Source organism: Stegodyphus dumicola, chromosome 2, assembly GCF_044657685.1.
Source record: "Stegodyphus dumicola isolate Sdum_Otavi_A_Nest chromosome 2, ASM4465768v1".
NCBI classification, from domain to species: Eukaryota; Metazoa; Arthropoda; class Arachnida; order Araneae; family Eresidae; genus Stegodyphus; species Stegodyphus dumicola.
The window spans coordinates 252,427,329-252,446,857 of NC_140769.1; the positions used below are offsets into that span (position 1 = coordinate 252,427,329).

The 19,529-nt window shown below is 32.2% G+C and overlaps 1 protein-coding gene across 2 annotated transcripts in view; it reads left to right on the forward strand.

Annotated features, from left to right (window-relative positions):
* The window catches only part of LOC118205719 (uncharacterized), a 97,259-nt gene extending 84,924 nt beyond the window's left edge, over positions 1–12,335 (forward strand). For both annotated transcript variants that reach the window (XM_085812029.1, XM_085812031.1), the window contains one exon: positions 448–12,335. In XM_085812029.1, the coding sequence (XP_085668155.1) occupies positions 538–4,620 (4,083 nt within the window). In that variant the 5' untranslated portion in view covers positions 448–537 and the 3' untranslated portion in view covers positions 4,621–12,335. The remainder of the gene's footprint in view (positions 1–447) is intronic.
* The last annotated feature ends 7,194 nt before the right edge of the window (positions 12,336–19,529 follow it).

Here is a 19,529-nt window from a genome sequence, read left to right on the forward strand (position 1 = left end):
CTTTATGTGAGGTATTGAAAAACTTTGCACTCTTTACTTTGAATCACTTAAAAGCATTTAAAATGTATCAGACATTCTCCCAAGCAATAACCACCAGATATTAAAAAACATATTTGTATTGTGTAGCTACTTAAGCTGTAATAGAAGTACTTTCAGTTTACATTTACTCTTTGTTTTATTTTTCTCTTTTAATTACAATAATATTTAGGTTTGTTTAAATTATACATACTTTCTTAATCTGTACTATACATGACCTATTTTTTTCCATAGAAAGTTAACTTTGTGGAACATGATTTTGCTGTACATGCAATGTATTAATAATGAAATCCCCACATTCAGCAAAGGTTTACTGTAATTGTAAAGATAAAAGAAATTTTTAAGTTGTTTATACTATTGCTTTTTATTGCTTATGCATTCATTTTCAAACACTTAAATATTTCTTTTTAGAAAATTCAAGGCCATCATTGAATTTATCACCTTCAGTATTTATCATGCAATGCTGTTTATTACAAAATACAAAACATCAACAAATTAAAAATGTTTGACATGAATAAATTACGGAATGACGTTTGCATTAAAAGAGCAAAGAAACGAGCATCTGTTGATTCAGAACGCAGTAAAATTTCTGATGCATCAGACTTTGAACTAATGGATCACTCTCATGATGATAGTGTTGGTGTTGAGAAAAGAAGTTCAAAAAGCAGCAAAATTTGTTCTTCAAAAATGACTGCAATGAATCAGAATCATAGGAGTACTAATAGTCAGAAAAACAAAAAGCAGAGCTGTACGAATTTTAAAATTGAGAAAACAGTTTGTAGTTCACAGGGATCCATTGTTAATTTTCAAAAGCAAAAAAAGACAACTGGGAATTCAAGATGTAATAAAGTTTCTGATAATTCAAAAGTGAAAGCATCTAGTGATTCATCTCAATTATCATCTGAGTCTAACAAATGCCCTCATTGTAAAATCACTTACAGTGACTTTAACAGCCGGGTAAACCATATATGTCTTCCATATCCTTGTTCATTGTGTTTTGCTAGTTTTCGACATGACTTTGAATTAAAGATGCATAAAAGTTCTAAGCATGACAGTGAGAATGATAAAGAATTATCGAGTGAGAAGACACCAAAAGAAGAATCATCAAGTGAGATGACTCAAAAAGGAGAATCATTAAGTGAGAACACTCAGAAAGGAGAATCATCAAGTGAGAAGATTAAAAAAGAAGAATCATTAAGTGAGAAGGTTCAAAAAGGAGTGAAGTGTTCGATTTGTGAAGAAGTGTTTCAAACCTGGAATTCACTTTTTGCTCACAGATCAAGGTGCAAGGATAAATATTTTGATAAATGTGAAATGTGTAACAAATGTTTGCCCGCTAGAAACAAAAGCGGTGTATTTTGCAACACATGCAGAATAGTCATTGATAAAAGTAGAAATGACCACTCTCTTAGGCATACATTGCCTAAATCTAATTTAAATGTTTTGCGTAGCAATACTCTGGATTCTAAAGAATTACCTTGTAAAGATATAACAATACCTTATGATTCAAGCTGTACTACTAATGCAAGTAATTTGAATATTAATGAAACAGAAGAGCTGTCAGAGAATAATAAGTCTAGAATTCTAAATGTTTATGATAAAAGGAAAGTGGATGACATCTCTCATAATTTTTCTGATACTGAACAACAAACGCATCAACCAAAGATACAAAAGAAAAAACATGAAATGCCAAGTGTTAATGAAAAAAAGTTTTCAGACTCTGATAAAATGAAAACAAAGAAAAGTAGAGCAATTAAAAATGTGAAAAATGTATTTCCCATATCTGAGATTTGTACAAAATCCAAAAGGAATACTAATGTCAATTTTCAACAAAATGAACTTCTCCCTAAGAAACACAAAACTTTTGGAATTCATAATTTTAAGGATTCTGCATTTCCTACATCAAACTCAAGTAAAGATATTCAGAAATCAGTTAGAAAAAAAGGTGAAATTTGTAATGATGAATTCAGAAGAAAATCTCGCAGTTTCAAACAGAAGCTTGAGAAACAAGCACCAACAAAGCTAGTCAAAAAGTATCATAAAGGAAGCAACGAGTCTGAGAAATTTACTGCAAAGGATACCTCTTATCGAGAAGAATTAAATAAATTTGAGTTTGTGAAAAGAAATAAAAGTGACACTGAAAGTTCAGCATTAAAAGGACCTTCAGAACAACTTTCACAAGAGGTTTTAAGTATTGAAAATATAATCAAGTCACTTCCTGATTCAGACAGTGGAATTCTGCTTTTACCCCAAAATAAAAATAACCCATCTTTCATGTGTGCTAAATGCCAAAAGTTATTTAAGCAAGAAAAATTGGCCTCTATTCACTATTCTTCATGTAAATTTGTGAAACAGAAAAAAAAATTGGTTGCTCTTAGTGAAGTGAAGTGGCTCTGTACACTTTGTCATTCCAGTTATAGTCAAATCTCTGGCCTTTACGTACATAAAAAGTCTTGTTTATACTTGGATGTGGCAGGTGCTGGTTTATCTATGAAAGTTTGTTCTAACTGTGGTTTTAGCTGTACTAGCAGTTTTTCATTCCAAAACCATTCATGTCAGGAACGACTTAAATATATGCAATCTTGTTATGTTCAGGTCCCAAAATTCGTCATACCACATACATATTCAGAACAAATCCTTCCTTTATATGTGTGTCCAGTTTGTGAAAAGATATTCTCTGATGTCATATTATCGCAAAGCCATCTTTTAAAACACCCCGGTGAAAGGAGAACTGTGATGTCCTTGCGATTACATTTGAAAAAAAGACACTTGCATCCAAATGTTAGATGTTCTTCACTCAATAGATTTCCGAAACAAAATCGTAAACCTGGCTGTTCTTTCCCTAGACCTAAAATAAATGACAGTATAAAACTGTTGCAGTCACATATGAATCAGAATCCTTTAATAACCCAAGTGAGGATTAAAAAAGAAAAAACAACCGAGGAAGAAGATTCTAATGTAGCAGTCTCCTCAGTACAAAATAGTACTTTCAGTTCATCACAATTAACTAGAAATATTAATTCTGTATATTGTCAGACATCATCAGCTGTACAAGATGTAAGAATATCTAACAATCAACAAATAAATCCATCCTGTTCTTCAAATGCTTTTGCTAATGCAAACTTACCATTTTCTCAGACTGTTACATCTGTTAATCTCATTGATACTACCAATCCTCAGCATATTGGTGCAATACCTTGTCCAGATTTATCAGGTATGCCAAATGGCAATACATTGTCTTCTTGTGTTGTATCTGAGAGTCAACCTGATACATCTCTTAATTCTAAAACTATTTTAAGTTCAACATTAAAATCTCGAAATGTTCCTAGCTTAAATTTAAATCATCAAGCAGCATCATGCACGATAAATGAAAATCAAAATACATCTCAAACAGATGTGTTTGATTCACCAGTTATGCCCTCTCATGTAAACCAACAGTATTCTCAGTCTGATTCATTAAATACAGATAATGGATTAAAAAGTGTTTTAAATAATTATCAATTTCAAGAAAACTTTAGATTGGAAACTACTAATGACACACCCAGCACTTCAACTAGTCGTCCGATAATGCCAGAGACTGATGACAATTTTCTGTCTTTTATGAGAGGTTTGATTGAAGGTAATACTTCTGTAGAGAAACTTATAACACTTAGTGAATGTCGATGTAAAAATGCAAAAATTGGACCTGAAGGTGAAGAAAAACCATGTCCTCGTTGTAGTTTGTTTCCTGGAAATAACGTTAATGATATTGATTTACAGCCATCTGTTGATTCTTCATTTGGTTTACTAATACCCAAAGAGGAAATTCTGGATTGTCAAACAGAGGAGCTTGTGAAGAACCTGTTGGATGACATGAACAAAAGTACTGCAGGTATGCCAGCATCTTTTGAAAGTCCTACAATAGAGGCATCACAACCAAGTCCACTGTGTGAAAGTAATACATTTAATGCTTCACATTCTCATATGTATCCTGAAAGTGTTACTTCCGTTACAGTCCCCATAACAACATCTTATGTAGATACTACTACATCTGTTGCAGGAGAAGCAAACATATCCTGTGCAAGTACTTCCTCTATTTCATCACAGGTAGATTCATCTTACAAAGATACTGCATGTACTTCATCACAAGGCCAAGTTCCTTATCAGGTGCTTCAAACACCACGGTCGTGTTTGACTCCACCATTGACTCCTGGTGGTATATTTGCATCTTCACCGGGGTGTTCTCCACAGCCGTTTAACATTCTGGATAGTCAGCCATCTTGTAGTACTGACAGAACTGAAAGAACTGTTACAGGTGAAAGATCCCAGAGTACAGTTACCAGCTCATCCTCTGTTACAATTCAGGTACTGTCTAATGCTAATCTAGACACATTTTATTTAGGTGCAACCAAAGTACAAATACATGAAACTTTTGATATTACGGCTGCTGATGGGTTTACAACATCAGAAGATATTAAAACCCATGATTATCTCTGTGCAAAATGTTACGGCTCTTGTAAGATCAATAATTTCTTAGCTCATTTGCTTGAAGAGCATAATATTAAAGATAAAAACGTTATAAACATTGTGAACTACAGTACTTGAATTAAATTCTGAAGTGAAAGATTTTTATGTTGATCATCTGTAATTATGTTCAATTTTTCTTTCAAATTAAGAAAATATAAATAATAACATGCATGATTTTATATTTGAAAGGCATTGAAATTTTTTTAAATTGAAAATGTTGAGAGTTCAGCTTCCCCATTTAATTTGATCTTTAGTGTATTGTTGCGATCTGATGTAATTCAAGATTTTACCTCCACACTGCTAACTATGGCAGCAATTTTTTTTAATTGATATGATCATTTGTAATTTTAAATATCTTCAGGTAATTTGAAGTTTAAATTTTTAAAACAATGATATTGTTAACTTGCATATAAAGAAATTTCAGTACATACTTATTAAAGCATCTCCCAAAATTTAATCACTAATCAACTGACATGCAACATGTAGTGAGGTATAAGAACATGTGATGAGATTTCAGCGAGATATCATGGTTGATTAGTGATTCAGTCTTGGGGGGCCAACATAATAAGGAAGTACCGAAGTTTCTTTTAATGGGAATTTGTAAAAATTGCTGGATTAATTTTGTAATTTGCAGTTACTACACTTCAAGTTTAATTATTGAAATCAAAGTATTTAAAATATAGTTGTATATGTAGATTGTTTTATTATTGTTGAATTGAAAATATTTATAATAATTTTAATGCTTCTTTCTTTGAATGCTTATTCTGCAATTCTGAAAAAAAAAAAAAAAAAAAAAAAAAGGGGGGGGGAGGCTTATTTTGTATGCTTTTTTTATATGGTAGTTTTAACGCAAATGTAAAGAAATATATGCAATTAATATATTAGTGGTAGCTATCACATTATTTCATTTTGCATAAATATTTTTCCTTTTTAATATAATTAGCAGTTTTCCCTCAATAACTTGCTGAGTGGCATGACCAGCTTTATCCAGTCGTGGGATTTTTTGTTACTTGGCACATAATAACTTATAATTTTAAGATATTTTGCTTTCTTACTTTTTTTAATAATGTAAATGCCATCTTAACGAATGTAAGTTTATGAAAACAGACACTAAAATAAATAATCATACCAATTTAGCTAACAAATGTTGTTGAAATACAGGTATTCTTGCTAGGTGCTTGTGTATTAGCTGATAGTTGCTGATACACCATCAGTAATTCTAGTGGCACGCTTAGGTGGTGAATTGATTTCCAGTGAGTATTGTCTGGCAATAGCATCAAACAGATTCCTATTTTCTATAGGTTCTGCCACAAGATGAGCTGTACTAAAGCAAGTTAAATTCCTCAAATAAGTTCACAGCTCGTATTATAATACTTATATAGTAAACCCATGATACAAAATGCAGTAGTACAAATTTAGCACAAGGTAAACAAAGGATATCTCAAGAACTTATCACAGGAAAAATGTTACCAGAAAAGTCATAAAATGCAAATATGCACTTCTTCTAATCACTTTGAGATTGACATTTAAATAATATAAGACAATCTAAAAAGATTCTTTTAAAATCTCACTAGAGTTTGCCAGTCAGATCCTGGGCTCACTTCGACTAACACATTTTTTTTTTTAACTTTGTTATTACATTTAACTTAATTTACACTCAAGCCACATTAAATTCAGCAATTAATTTACAGAAATTTTAAAAGTACCTTATTTTTTTAATCAAAGCTGCTATGGTACCTGATATGTCAGGGAATTCAAAAATTGACCAAAAATGTCAGGGAATTTAAATATTTTAGATAAAATTTGGAAAAGTCGGGAAATTTCATAATGGCGATCCCAAAAAAGCAATTTTTGTGCCAGTGGGGGAAGTGATCACTTTCTTGGCAAATCACGTATTGCGTGAGTATTATTCTGGCTTCTGGCATAGAGCCAATTTTCACAACTGCAATCAGATGGTCTTTTGGAATGGCAAAGCAAGTTTCTAGTAACCTAGAGAATCGAGAGACTCGTTCGCATGCAGTGCACGCCGAACGAAAGAAAATGCTTTCCTGTTCTCATATAAAACAAAATCGGTTTAATCCTAGTATACAGTATACACAGGATTTGGCAACATTGCGATGAGCACCAAAGGAGTTGTTTTGGTGTTGGTGAAAGTTCTGAAAACCCTGCCAAGGCTGTACCGTGTACTAGGATTTTACCACAAAATCTTAACTTTTTTTTTTTTTCTTTTTAATAAATAGCTTGTCATTTTGCAGTCAAAATAATAATAATAATCAGTCATCTAGGCTAACTGTTTAATATAACTATATTCACCGAAATATGATTATTGTAATTCAGTTTTTAATTTAAAGCTATTAACTTTATTTCATGTTATTTTATCATTTTATATGGCTTCTTCCTTCTAAATTTATTTACTATTAGTTAAATTTGCTTTTCAAATTTCAGGGAGTTTTTCTGGCATACTCCTGAAACTGATTCTAAATGATGATATGCAGGGTTCGTATGGTCCTTAAGAGTCCTTAAATTTTTTGGAATCAATTTTTGGTCCTTAATTTTAATCGTGAAATTTCTGTCCATTTTTACGACTGCCATTTTTTTTAGTGTGAATTAGCATTTTAGAGGTATATTTTTGGCGATTCATTGATAAATATGGTTATCTTTTGAATGGGTTATAATTTGTTCCTATTTCTAATGTAAATGTGGGATACTCTAGTCTTTGAGCAAGAAGTGAAACATAAGCATTTAGAAATTATTTCACTTTTTCTAATGAAGAGTTCTTAAACATCTTTTCTCTTTTGAAGATGTGAATGCTTTTATTGAACGATTCTAAATTTGGGAATTTATCAACATTTTGGCGATTTGTAAGATCAGTTTCTATGGTAAATTTTTAATTCCAAGACCTGGGAATTTCAAACATTGTAACATTGATAAGTTTCATTAAAATAATGGTAATATATTGAAATTATATTTAAAAATTGACATTAAAATGTAACATTTTTATTTTTTGTTGTCATATTATAAAGTTTATTTTGGCCACTTATTATATATGAAAACTTATCACTAATTATATCACTTATTATATCTGATCACTTATTATATTTTGAATCTGAAAAATAAACAAGGTATAATGCTATAAAGCACAATTTACGAAACAGTTCTTAGCAAAAGCAAAATAGCTATGTAATTAATTAAAAATATCTTCTTTTTAATTTTCCCATGATAAGAGCTTTCTCATGTTATTGTCTCAGAATATTCAGAATTCTCATGCATCAGTTTTCTCTATAAAATTTATTTTACACATTTTCCTGTGATTTTTTTTTTTTAATTAAATAAATATTTCTGGCTGTTTGCTGTTACAAAATTAGTAGGGGTAATTTTGTTTCGGGACATTAGGCATTACAACTTGAAGAAGGATGCAAGTTGAAAAGTTTAGAAGGGTTTGAAAGCAAGATTTATAGAACCACAATTCTAGGAGATTCTAGAAAAATGTGACAAAATGAAAGATATCTCTATGGTATTAACATGTAATGAATGTATTTTACAGAAAGTTTGCAATGAAGTTCGTACTTTTTGGAGAACGTAATTCAGTCGCGAAAAAACGCACTTGAGACTTAAAATAAGAACTTAAGAATATAAGAACTTAAAACACACAGTACATTCAAAATGAGAAAGGAAAATAATAGAAGTTATAAACTAAAATTTTGAAAAGCACGTAACAGCAAAAATTAAGGATAGCAAAATTTTCAGAATTTAAATAAGAAGTGCTGGCCCATCTCCCCACACAACTACTTAAGGGTCCAAAATGTAATCCTAGCCAATATCAATACAGTGCCAATAAGTGTATTGTTATTATTGTCTACTTGCTACTCCCAAGCCTATAGATATAGGTGGCGTGCATGAATCTCAGTTGGAGGGGATCACATTAACTGCACACCTTCTCTCTCTCTCTCTCTCTTTTGCCCCCCCTTTTTTTGTGTGTGTGTGCTTCATTTCTACATTTTGTAAGGGGAAAAATTTTTTTAGTTATTTTTTTATTTATTTATTTCTCCTCTTGTAAACAGAAGGGCCTGGGTTTTGGAATTTGTACTGTGTGTGTATGTATATATGCAGTGGATCCTTGATATATGTGGGAATTAGTGACATCAATCCCATGAAGTTCCAAAATTAATATGTAAAATTTGGCTTCTAAAAAGCATAACAGTAGTCTACCCTTGACTAGAAACTTTGGTGATGACACTTAGTGTTATGTGTTTATTTGTATGAACCATATGTAAAAAAGCTACGTATAAGCCAAGTTGCATATTTCAAATTTGTTTGTGTATATCATTGGCTGCTTTTATATAAAAAAGAAAATGAGTAAATTCTTTACTGTGGAGAGATTAATTGTAATTTCATATTACTTTCAAGAGTAAACAATAACAAATATTTTGTTTGATCTGTAAAGTTTGCCATGTATTGGTGTTGCATAGTAAATATTTATTTTTGTTTTTATGCTTATATTTTGACCATAAAAATTCAGTTTAAAAATTATATATATCTTATTCATTAATGTTTCAGTGCATTTGGGAAGGAGTTAAAAGATATTAAGTATTCATCTATATTAATTTTATTGTGTTTTTTAATTAAATCACTTTTTAAATGCACACAATTCTTGAAAAGATTTAAAATTCAATTTTTTATTTCATTTCTTATAATGCTGAGGTGATAATTTTTAGCATGAAAACATTAAATTTTAAAACACGATCATATGTAGCATTTTTTTATAAAAGTATAAATTGGATTTTTTGAATTAAATTTTGTCCTATAATACCTCTACATCAATTGGATTAAATTGCTCAAACTGTTTTGCCATCACTTTTTAATTCTTCATCTTTTCCAGTAACTCAATTTGCTGTTTTGACAGAAGTCTGATTTGTGTTTTATAAAATTTTAGAATAAGATGTTTCATAAGTTTCTCATAACAATTTGTTTTAGATCATAATGTAGTATTAATGGCTTGAAATTTTATCACATTCTCATTATATATGTTATTATCTTTATTTTGGCTGATAAAAATTGTCTATACAGATTACTTTCATGAAATTGTTATAATATAAGCTGTGTTGTAAAAATGAGAAAATCTGTTCATTTAAATAAAATTTTAAAAATTAATTTTATTAATTTTTTGTTTATGTGAGTATCCAATTCACCAGTGTTTGCATTTAATAATTATGGTTTTGTGATACTTAAGAATGATATCTTATTACTTAGAATATCTGTTGTACAAGAATGAACTGTTTACTTCTTATTTGCAGATAAAAAAGTCAATATGGTAAGAAATTGCAAAGTAGGAAATAAATTATCATTGTCTGCTTACTTATTTTAATTAAAAGGTATGTGAAATTTAGTGTGCATTATCTTAAAATTTTTATATTAAAAAATATTTTTAACTCTTGTAAATCAGCATTTAATGCCTGTGAACAAAGATAATTTTGGCTATTTTTATATGTCTGCTATCTTATTTCAATAAAGGCCTTGTGGAGATTGATTGAGATTGTGACTGTTTTTCAGTCTATTTCAAAGAGTCAAATAAATACTGGAAATTCATTGTTAATTTAATTCATCATACCTTCCTTCAACAAATATGTAACTTTAAATCCAAGTGCTGCAGTCTATGCAATAAATGAAAGCAAATTTATCTCTTAGAAGTGCCTTCAAATAAAATTTTTAATGTTAGCTCACAAAACAGTTAAAGTGAATTATTGCAGACAAAATGATAAAGTAATTTTCTGGCCCCAGGTAGAGACTTGCAGTCTGTAAATTTTATATTAGTCTCAACACCTCAAAAAAGAGTTTACAGTTAAAAAATACATGTGAAAAAATATATACGAATATGTTATTTCTTTTCTTAACCCCTTTGCAACGGCGTGTTGCTGAACTAAAAACCCTCTGAAGACAGGCGATGCACTGGTGCATTGCACCTGTCTCGAAGGTTAGTTGTGCTAAACAGCATGCCGTCTGGTAAGAGGATTAGCTTCTGATGTATATATGATACACCTGTCCTCATTTTGCAAGCTCATGAAACTAAATGTGTACTCCTGAATATAAAACATTTCATTTCATTTTTAAAACTGAATCGGTTTTAAAATATCCACATTTTGCATTTCTTTTTTGAATACAAAATGGTATTTTGAAAAACGTACATTCTTATTCAAACAAAATTAAAAGTAGGAATACATACAGTGAACTCAGTTTGTTCCTGTAGACCAATGGTTTTCAAACTATGTTCCATGGAACCCTAGGGTTCCGTGAGTCAAAATGAAAATTTGAGAAGAAAATGTTAAAGCACTCACATTAGTTGACTAGTGTTTCTTCTTAACTGTAAAATGCAAAGATACATTTTGTCTTCTTTGAAATGCATATACATCTCAGTAACCAAATATAATGCATAAATCTCGGTAACTTAATGTAATGCAACTGTAGGTGATACCTGGATCACGATTTAATGCTGTTAACGAGTAAATTACACTGTATTAAAATTTGTTAATAAAAATACAATACTTTTCTTCAAGTGTCTTTACCATAAAGTTATGTAGCATATTGATTTATTTTAAATATTATTTTAAGATATATTTTTCTAAGGCTAGAGTGGAGCTCCTCTGACAAATCTTATAATTCTAAGACCACAATGGGCTGATATGTTTTGAAGGCCATTGGTCAATAGAAATTTTCATAAACCAAAACAATTTTCCCATCGGAATTAATGTAAAATTGATTAATTTACTTATCAATTCACAGATGATTGCTTATTTAAACTTTACGACAGTACTTCATGTAAAAGTTCATGACCCAGGACTGATGGAAATATTAAATATTTAAAAAATAAACACAATTTCGAACAGATAAATGAAAACTTTATTTTACTGTACCTGTACGAAGAAGCTGTTATTGTATGGATGTGAAATCTCCTGTCATAATAAGCATCAGATTGCTAACTGTCTTTAACCTTAATCCTGAGTATTATGTGGCACAGGTTTACCTCAAGCTACCTTAAAATCATGTCGCCAGCAGAAATATTTGTAACTCAAGACATTGTTTGTCATCTGAGGGGTTTTTTTTTTTTTTTTTTTCCAGATAACATTTTATGATTCAAGGTTCCACTGCATAGAAATTTTTAATATCTGTGTTACGATAAGATTTCAGCTTCATTATTTGTCACTTGGATTGGGCACTATGTATATCTTCATACGCCCTGTGCAGTTTTTTTAAAATTATTCTTATATTTAAAATTAAATGTTAGATAAATTTAGATTAATTATTTGATCCTTAATAAATTATAATTGCAATTTTATTGATCATTTAATTTTCAAAGGTATTGTAATTAATAGAAAATAATAGGGGTTAGGTTTTGCTAATTATTAAAGTTCTTTAATACTATATACCTGTTAATTTATTATCTGTTTGGGTGGATTTTAATTTCATGAAAGAAAATTAGTTTTTATGAGTCGTTTTCTTCAATCTTTTGGCTCTCTTTTGTAATTCATTGTTTATCCATTAACGTTTTGGAAATATTTTATATCCCATTTCTGATCATTTTAGCAAGTCCTGTGTTAAAAACAATGTTTTATGTAAATTCTTTGTATTAATAAAGTGCACAGAGATAATAATGGCAAAGTGCTGACAGTTTCCAATTTTATTACAACATTGTCCAGCAGAAATTTTATTTTTCACAGCAAATCATGTAATTATTAGCATTTATGTGTATTGTGCTATTTGCTCTTAAATATGTGAAATAAAAGTTTCATAAAAATGTATTTCTGTTTATTTAAATGAATTTATTTATCAGAGCACATTAAAACACAAGACAGAACCTTGGTAAAATTTAAGTATTTTTAAAGCAGAAATAAAAGAAATGCGAACACATTAATTGGAAAAAAAGTGAAATAGCTGTTTCTCTGAGTTTAAGGTATTAATATTCTAGTTTATATAAAATTTTCTTAATTAAATGTTTATTTTTTTATTTTCATACAGTAATCTCTTTTTTAATTATTCTTATTTTATTTTTGTTTCTTTCAAGGTCTGAAATTGAATTAGGATATATTCTTTACTCTGAGAATGAAAAGTTAATTTTGTGTGTGTGTGTTATGCTTATTTACAAAAATAAACAGTACTGTACTGTAATCGGGACCAGATTCAGAAATGCATGTGTGTATGCAGGGTTGCCACGCTACCTGGAAAACCGGGAAAAGTCAGGGAATTCGAAAATTGACCAAAATATTCAGGGAATTTAAGTATTTTTGTCAAAATCTGGAAAAGTCAGAGAAGTTCATACAACGATCCCGCCAAAAAAAGCGATTTTGGCGCCGACGTCGGAAGAGGTAACTTTTTTGGCGAATTATGTATCACGTGAGTGTCATTCGGGTAGCTGGCATAGAGCCAATTTTCGCAGCTCCAATTTGATTGTCTTTTAGAAAGGCAAAGCAACTTTCCCGCAACTTTTGGTTTCCAATATTCTCGAGAATTGCATGTGCAGTGCATGAACTAAAGAAAGTACCTGTTCTCGTATAAAACAAAATGGGTTTAATCCTAGTATACGGTATCATGGAGGTTAGAATCAAAGAATATGTATTGTAAAGAAGGAAAACCTCTCTGCAACAGACGTGGCTGTGGCTCCGTTCCATCATAGAGGGAAAACAGCTGTGCATGTCTGATATATCTGTCGCCAAAGCTCGAAACTGGTGTCGAAGTTCGAAGGTCACGTTATCAAGAGTTCATAAAATGAATATCGTTTAAAATTTCTTTAACCACTTGCGCTAAAAAGACGTGCCACGCACGTCAAGATGCTTTTGTCTCAAACCGCGAGCGACGTGAACACCACGTCGATAAGCATTTATCGCAAAAAATGAAAATAACGTGGTGCAAACGTCGCCTAACAACGAGATTGTTTATTTCTCGAGTTACAGCTCTGGATTGCACTCGCAGATGCGGAGCGGCGTAAATGAGACACTTTACGACGTGTTATATTGTAGCGCACGGCACCACAACTGTGAAGTTTAGTCTTAGCGCAAGTGGTTAAACTCTAAAGGAAAAGAAATATTTTTTTGGCGCAAGTAAATTAATTCATGGATTAGTTATTTTCAGGGGAAAAAAAAAAAAAAAAAAAAAAATACGAAAATCCGTTTTTAAAATTATTGCGAAAAATCCAAGAAGAAACGTCCTTTGATAAAACGTTTCTTCTTGGATTTTTCGCAATAATTTAAAAACGGATTTTCGTAGTTTTCTTTTTGTTAAAGAGCGTTTCTTCTTAACACGTGTTTCTCAATTTCCTGTACACATCGCGGAGAGGGAAATTCTGGCCGCCAGGTTCAGTCGCCAAATCCCTTGGCAAATTTTCCCTCCGCATTCTAGCGGCGTAATAGCATTTTACTTGTATGGAACCTTTTCTTCTTTACATAGACGTTCTTTAGTTAGAATAATAATGGGATTTGGTGACATCTTGATGCGCAGTAAACGGGTCATTTTGGTCTTGGCGATAATTTTCAAAATCGTGCCAAGCCTTACCGTATACTAGAATTTTACCGCAAAATCTTTTTAAACCTTTTTTTTTTCTTTTTAATAAATACCTTGCCATTTTGCAGTAAAATAAAAAAATAGTAATCAGTCATCTAGGCTAGCCATGTAATATAACTATATATGCTAAAATATTCAATTTTTAAGTAATTATTTTTATGTTATTCATATAATTTAATGTTGCTTCTTCCCTCTAAATTTATTTATTATTAGTAAATAATATTTCCAAATTTCAGGAAATTTTCTCTGGCATAATCCTGAAATTAATTATAGCAGTATGATGACATACCATCACGAAATTTAATGCACATATTTTTTCCTTATGTATGCTGCGAAATAAATATAAAATACCTCAATTTATTAAAATAGATTTCTTTCTTTCGTTTAACTGCAGAATGTCTGCAAAAAAAGCCTTATTTTATTCCAGATTGGGAAGATTCTAATCTCAATCTTCAGTGGAGAAAACAACAACTATTATAATTATATTTGTGTTTTCAAGTGTTAAGGTGCCTTTTAAGAACATATCTCACGCAAATTAAATTTACCTAAAATCTAACCTAACTATTTAACATTGCGTTGTGATTTATAAGGACCGGATTAGCCTCATGTTGAACTGGTGATGATCATGAGTAATAATTAAATAAAACATACATTTGTTATCCAATATATATATCTTAAATTTTATTAAGTTTCTTAAGTGGAAAACTAAACAAAATTATCAAACAAAGTATACCAAGAATAATTAAGAATAAATGTCCTCTGGGACTTATTGAATAATTAAGTGAATTTGCTACACAATACAAGTAATACCATAATTAATTTACCTCTTAGCACAGCCAATGTACATTACGCGGATAGACTGGAATTTTCTTGAAACACACCTGGAAAACCTGGAAAAGTCAGGGAATTTCATTCTCCTGTTTGAGTGGCAACCCTGTGTATGGGATGTTTGTGTTCATGTATGCATGTTCACCCATATGTACAGGGTTATCCAAATTAAACTTCCCCAACTCAGAGGCCTGTGCAGAGTGTTGTATGGATCATAATGTGATGAAATTTTAAAAACAGACACTTCAGATCATGTGCTTGAGATTTATTACACAAAAAAATTAGTACAAGAAGTTGCCGATAGGTGGCGCTGTAACACTAGTAATGTGCATGTTGCAGCAACGTGATTTGCAGAAATAAAGCTTCTGCGCAACATATCCAAAAGACGAGCCCTACAAAATTGGAAGACAGGCCTTGCACAGGCAGTTGTTTCCAGCTCTCCGATGCACAATGGCGGCTTTGAAAGACAAAGCTCTGTTTGTGAAACTTTTCTACCAGAATGACGAGAACTCCTGTGTTGCGATAAGAGCATACCGTCGGCTGAAGATCTTACGCTGAGGACCAATGACATCATGCACTCTACGAGACATGATGAAGAAGTTCGAAAGAATGGGACAGCTGGGAATTTTACCAGGTAGAGGACGACAAGTTGTGGAATCTGCATGCGTAGAAGACGTTGCTTTGGCGGTCATGGACTCCACTAGCTAATCGCCACATGGTGTTGTCAGTGTGCCAACTGTTTCTCGTGCTGTTGATATGCCCTATATGACCGTCTGGCGTGTGATGTGTCGAATCCTCAGTTATTTTCCTTACAAAATCCATAGTCGTCATCAGCTGTCCGACGGGGATCCTGTAGTTCGGGAAACATTTGCGTTGCAGTTCTTTGCCAGAATGACACTCAATGCTGCTAGGCCGTGGAACATGCTTTGGATAGATGAGGCCCATTTTCACCTGAATGGTCAAGTGAATACGCACAACTGCCGCATTTGGGCAAGTGAAAACCCGCACCCAATCCATCAAGTGCCCTTGAACCCTCCAAAGGTTACTGTATGGTGCAGTGTCACTGCAACATTCGTCATTGGGCCTTATTTTTTTGGAGAGTTGACTCCAACAGGGTTCAGAACCTGCTCTGTCACTTGAAAATGGTATCAGGACATGTTGACAACGTTTGTGATCCCTGAACTGCAACAACGTGGCCACCTCCAGGACACGATATTTATGCAGGATGGTGCACCTCCCCATATTCTTCGTGGCGTTCAACAGGTGTTACGGGCAACTTTTACCAATGCAAGTGTGATCAGCCGCTGTTTCCCTACAGCTTGGCCTCCACGCTCGACTGATCTCATGCCATGCGACTTTTGGTTATGGGGATTCTTAGAAGATCGGGTCGACTGAGAACACCCAGCAACTTTGGCACATCTGAAAGATGTAATTATATGACATGTTCATGGAATTAATGTGAACTTACTGCGTTCCGCTGTGGAACACACTGCTTTGCGAATGGAAAGAGTTGGGGAGAACCACGGCACACATATAGAACATCTGTAGAATGTCTCGTTGATCTGCAGCACCACCTATCGGCAACTTCTTGTACTAATTTTTTTTTGTTAAATAAATCTCGAGTGCATGATCTGAAGTGTCTGTTTTTAAAATGTTATCACATCATGACCCATACAACACTCTGCACAGGCCTCTGAGTTGGGGAAGTTTAATTTGGATAACCGTGTACATATGTATGTGTGTGTATACATATACGCACATACATCCATACATACATTCATTTCTGAATTTGGTCCTGATAATAGAAGAATACCAAATAAAAAGATAACTGTTACTGCTTTTGCTCTGTATTCAAGGAAGCATATTCCTTGGATGTACAAATTGCAAACTTTTCTACAATTTACTTTTCAGATAATAAATAAAGGTTTTTCTTGGGGCTTTCAATTTTTCCTCAGTTATAATTACAAACAGATTTGAATAGAAGAAAATGAAAATAAAATAATAGCTATTTACAGTAATGTAAAAATATATGCAGTAATTTGAATATACAGAACTAGGGATTTTTCTTTACTCTTAACCTATATAGTCTTCTCATAGTAATGGTAAAAAGCATGATAAAGTAAAAAAAAAAAAAGAAGTGGGACTGTAAGCTGCCAAACTATTGGGGTTAAAAAAAAGTGTAGTTTTTTTGTATTATGCGGGCATTCAGCCCACAGAATTAACTTCAGGGCCAGTATAGAGATCAAACTTCACTACTGCATCACGTAACTAATTCATTGGCAATTTGGGTCATTAGATGGGTTATTTGGTAAGATTTGAGGTACATTATGAATGCAAGTGTTACCCAAGGTACAATACATTTATCTTTTCTGCTGCCTTAATAGCTACGACACATTTCAAGAATGATATCAACATAGTAGTAACAGATACGGAATTATTTGCCTTTTGTTTTTACTTATCGATTAGCAAATAAGGTGCACTTTGAAATTATTATATGCACAATGTGATTTCAAAAAATTAAATTAGTGCTGATTAAAAAGATATAACACAGATTTGGTTTCAAAAGCAGAACTACTCCATTACAACATAAGTGAATTATGAATTTCGAGCTTAAGTTCAGCTATGCTTGATCTGTATATACGGCATATAATTACAAAAAAATTAGCTTCTAAGAAACAGTACATTCCTATCAAGCACTGTAATTCTTAATTTATTAAGATTTTTGAAGTTTTTTCACATTTTATTTTTAAAAGCAACACATTTTTTGTTTGTTAAGTATATAAATTGCTATTTCAGCATCGGTGAAGTATCAGTCTTTCAATACTGAGCTACAAAAATAGTTAATTATCAAAAGGAAACTTACTTTTTCATCAGCTACTAATAACCGATTTTGTTTCCCATATTACTCACATATATCTGTTCTGCTGTACTTTAGTACAGTCAAAAGTCGTTAATCCGGGCTCGTCGGGACTTCGGCGATTCCGAATTATCGATTTTTCCGGATTATAGATCATCAGTTTAAATCTCGTAAGATGGCATGCAGAAATTCTAAAATTAAAAATATGAAACCGTAATTTATGAAATAAAGAACAATTATGATCTAAAGGGTATCAAAATTTATCAAAAAAAAAGCTTAATACTTATTTGTTTACTTTATTAAACATTTCTTTCAATGTAAGTTGTTTAAGTTGCTTCGTTTTATGTGATAATACTTTCTCTTTAATTCTATAAACAGACATAATTTCTTGTTCAGTTACAAAGTTCCGCTGTTCAAGTCCCGTTAATTGCTGTGCCGAGAATACTGACTAACTTGTCAATCGAAATTTTTTCGTTTTCACTAACCTTTCTGTCACATTCTTCATGTCTTTATCCATTTTTTGCAGCAATTCCACTTTTTGTTTGTTGGGCATCGAAACATACTTTCGTTTTGTAGATCCTTTGGAAGTTCCAGCATCGGAAATTCTATTTGACATAATCGAAAGTTCAAGTTTACTTTTATAAAATTGCTCTTACAGTCTGCAAAAAATAATAAGCGGGATCCAATTCGAAGATTAAGGAACAACGCAATCATTAACATTAACTGAAATAGATAATTAGATAATTTTAGCTTACACCGTCCGTTATACATTAAACGCGCAGGCGAAAACGTATTCTGCACTTGCGCACACGCATATGCGCAGTAGTCAAAGTCTTACGCGCACGCGTAAAACGCCTGTGCGCATGTGCCAACGCGGCGCATGCGCAGAAAGGTTTTAGCTTTGAGGTCCGGATTATGGGTGTCCGAATTAACGACTTTTGACTGTATTACTCAACAGCACTTTATTGAATTTTGTGGCATGGGCTATTTATTCACACCATTTGAGAACTTTCTTTACAGTTTAATAACTTTTATCCAGTTGCATGTTATCCTTTCTTTTTTTTGGGGGGGGGAGGGGCTGTTGTTTGTTTGTTTATTATCTTCATCGTAAAAATATATTGAACTCCCATTCTCTATATTGATTATAGATACTTTATCAACATAAATAGTTAGGCAAAATAATGCATAAAACAATTTAATGAACATTATATAACATTTACAGAACCAATTCTAGGATGGCTGCTATGTGGAAGGCTGCAAATACTACATTTGCTAGAATACCGTTTTAGGGACCGTATGAAATTGCAGAGAAAATATAAGCCCCAAATCTAGCAGATGCGCCTATTTAACAGCGCGTCAAATTTAGGGAATGTGCCGATTTCATAAATCGTAAATTTAGATAGTTCTGTATTTGTAAATCGCCAAATGTATTTCAAATACAGGTTTACTATTTAAATTCCTTTTTGATAATGCAATGGCTCCTACAATGTGGGTATTACCCATTGACAATGACTGCAATGGAGTTTTTTCAAAGAATTATGATCGAACAACTACGAGATGAAATTTTGCTTTAGTGGTAATTCGGTAGCGAAACAACACCAGACAACAAAGCCTTTATTACTTACTGGCATAAATATGCCAAAGCTCTGCGCAGCATACTTTGCAGAACTACCGCGATACACTTGGGGAATTACATTGATAGCTTAACCCTTTGCTGCTCAGTGTTCCACTACATGGAACACCCAAATTGAAT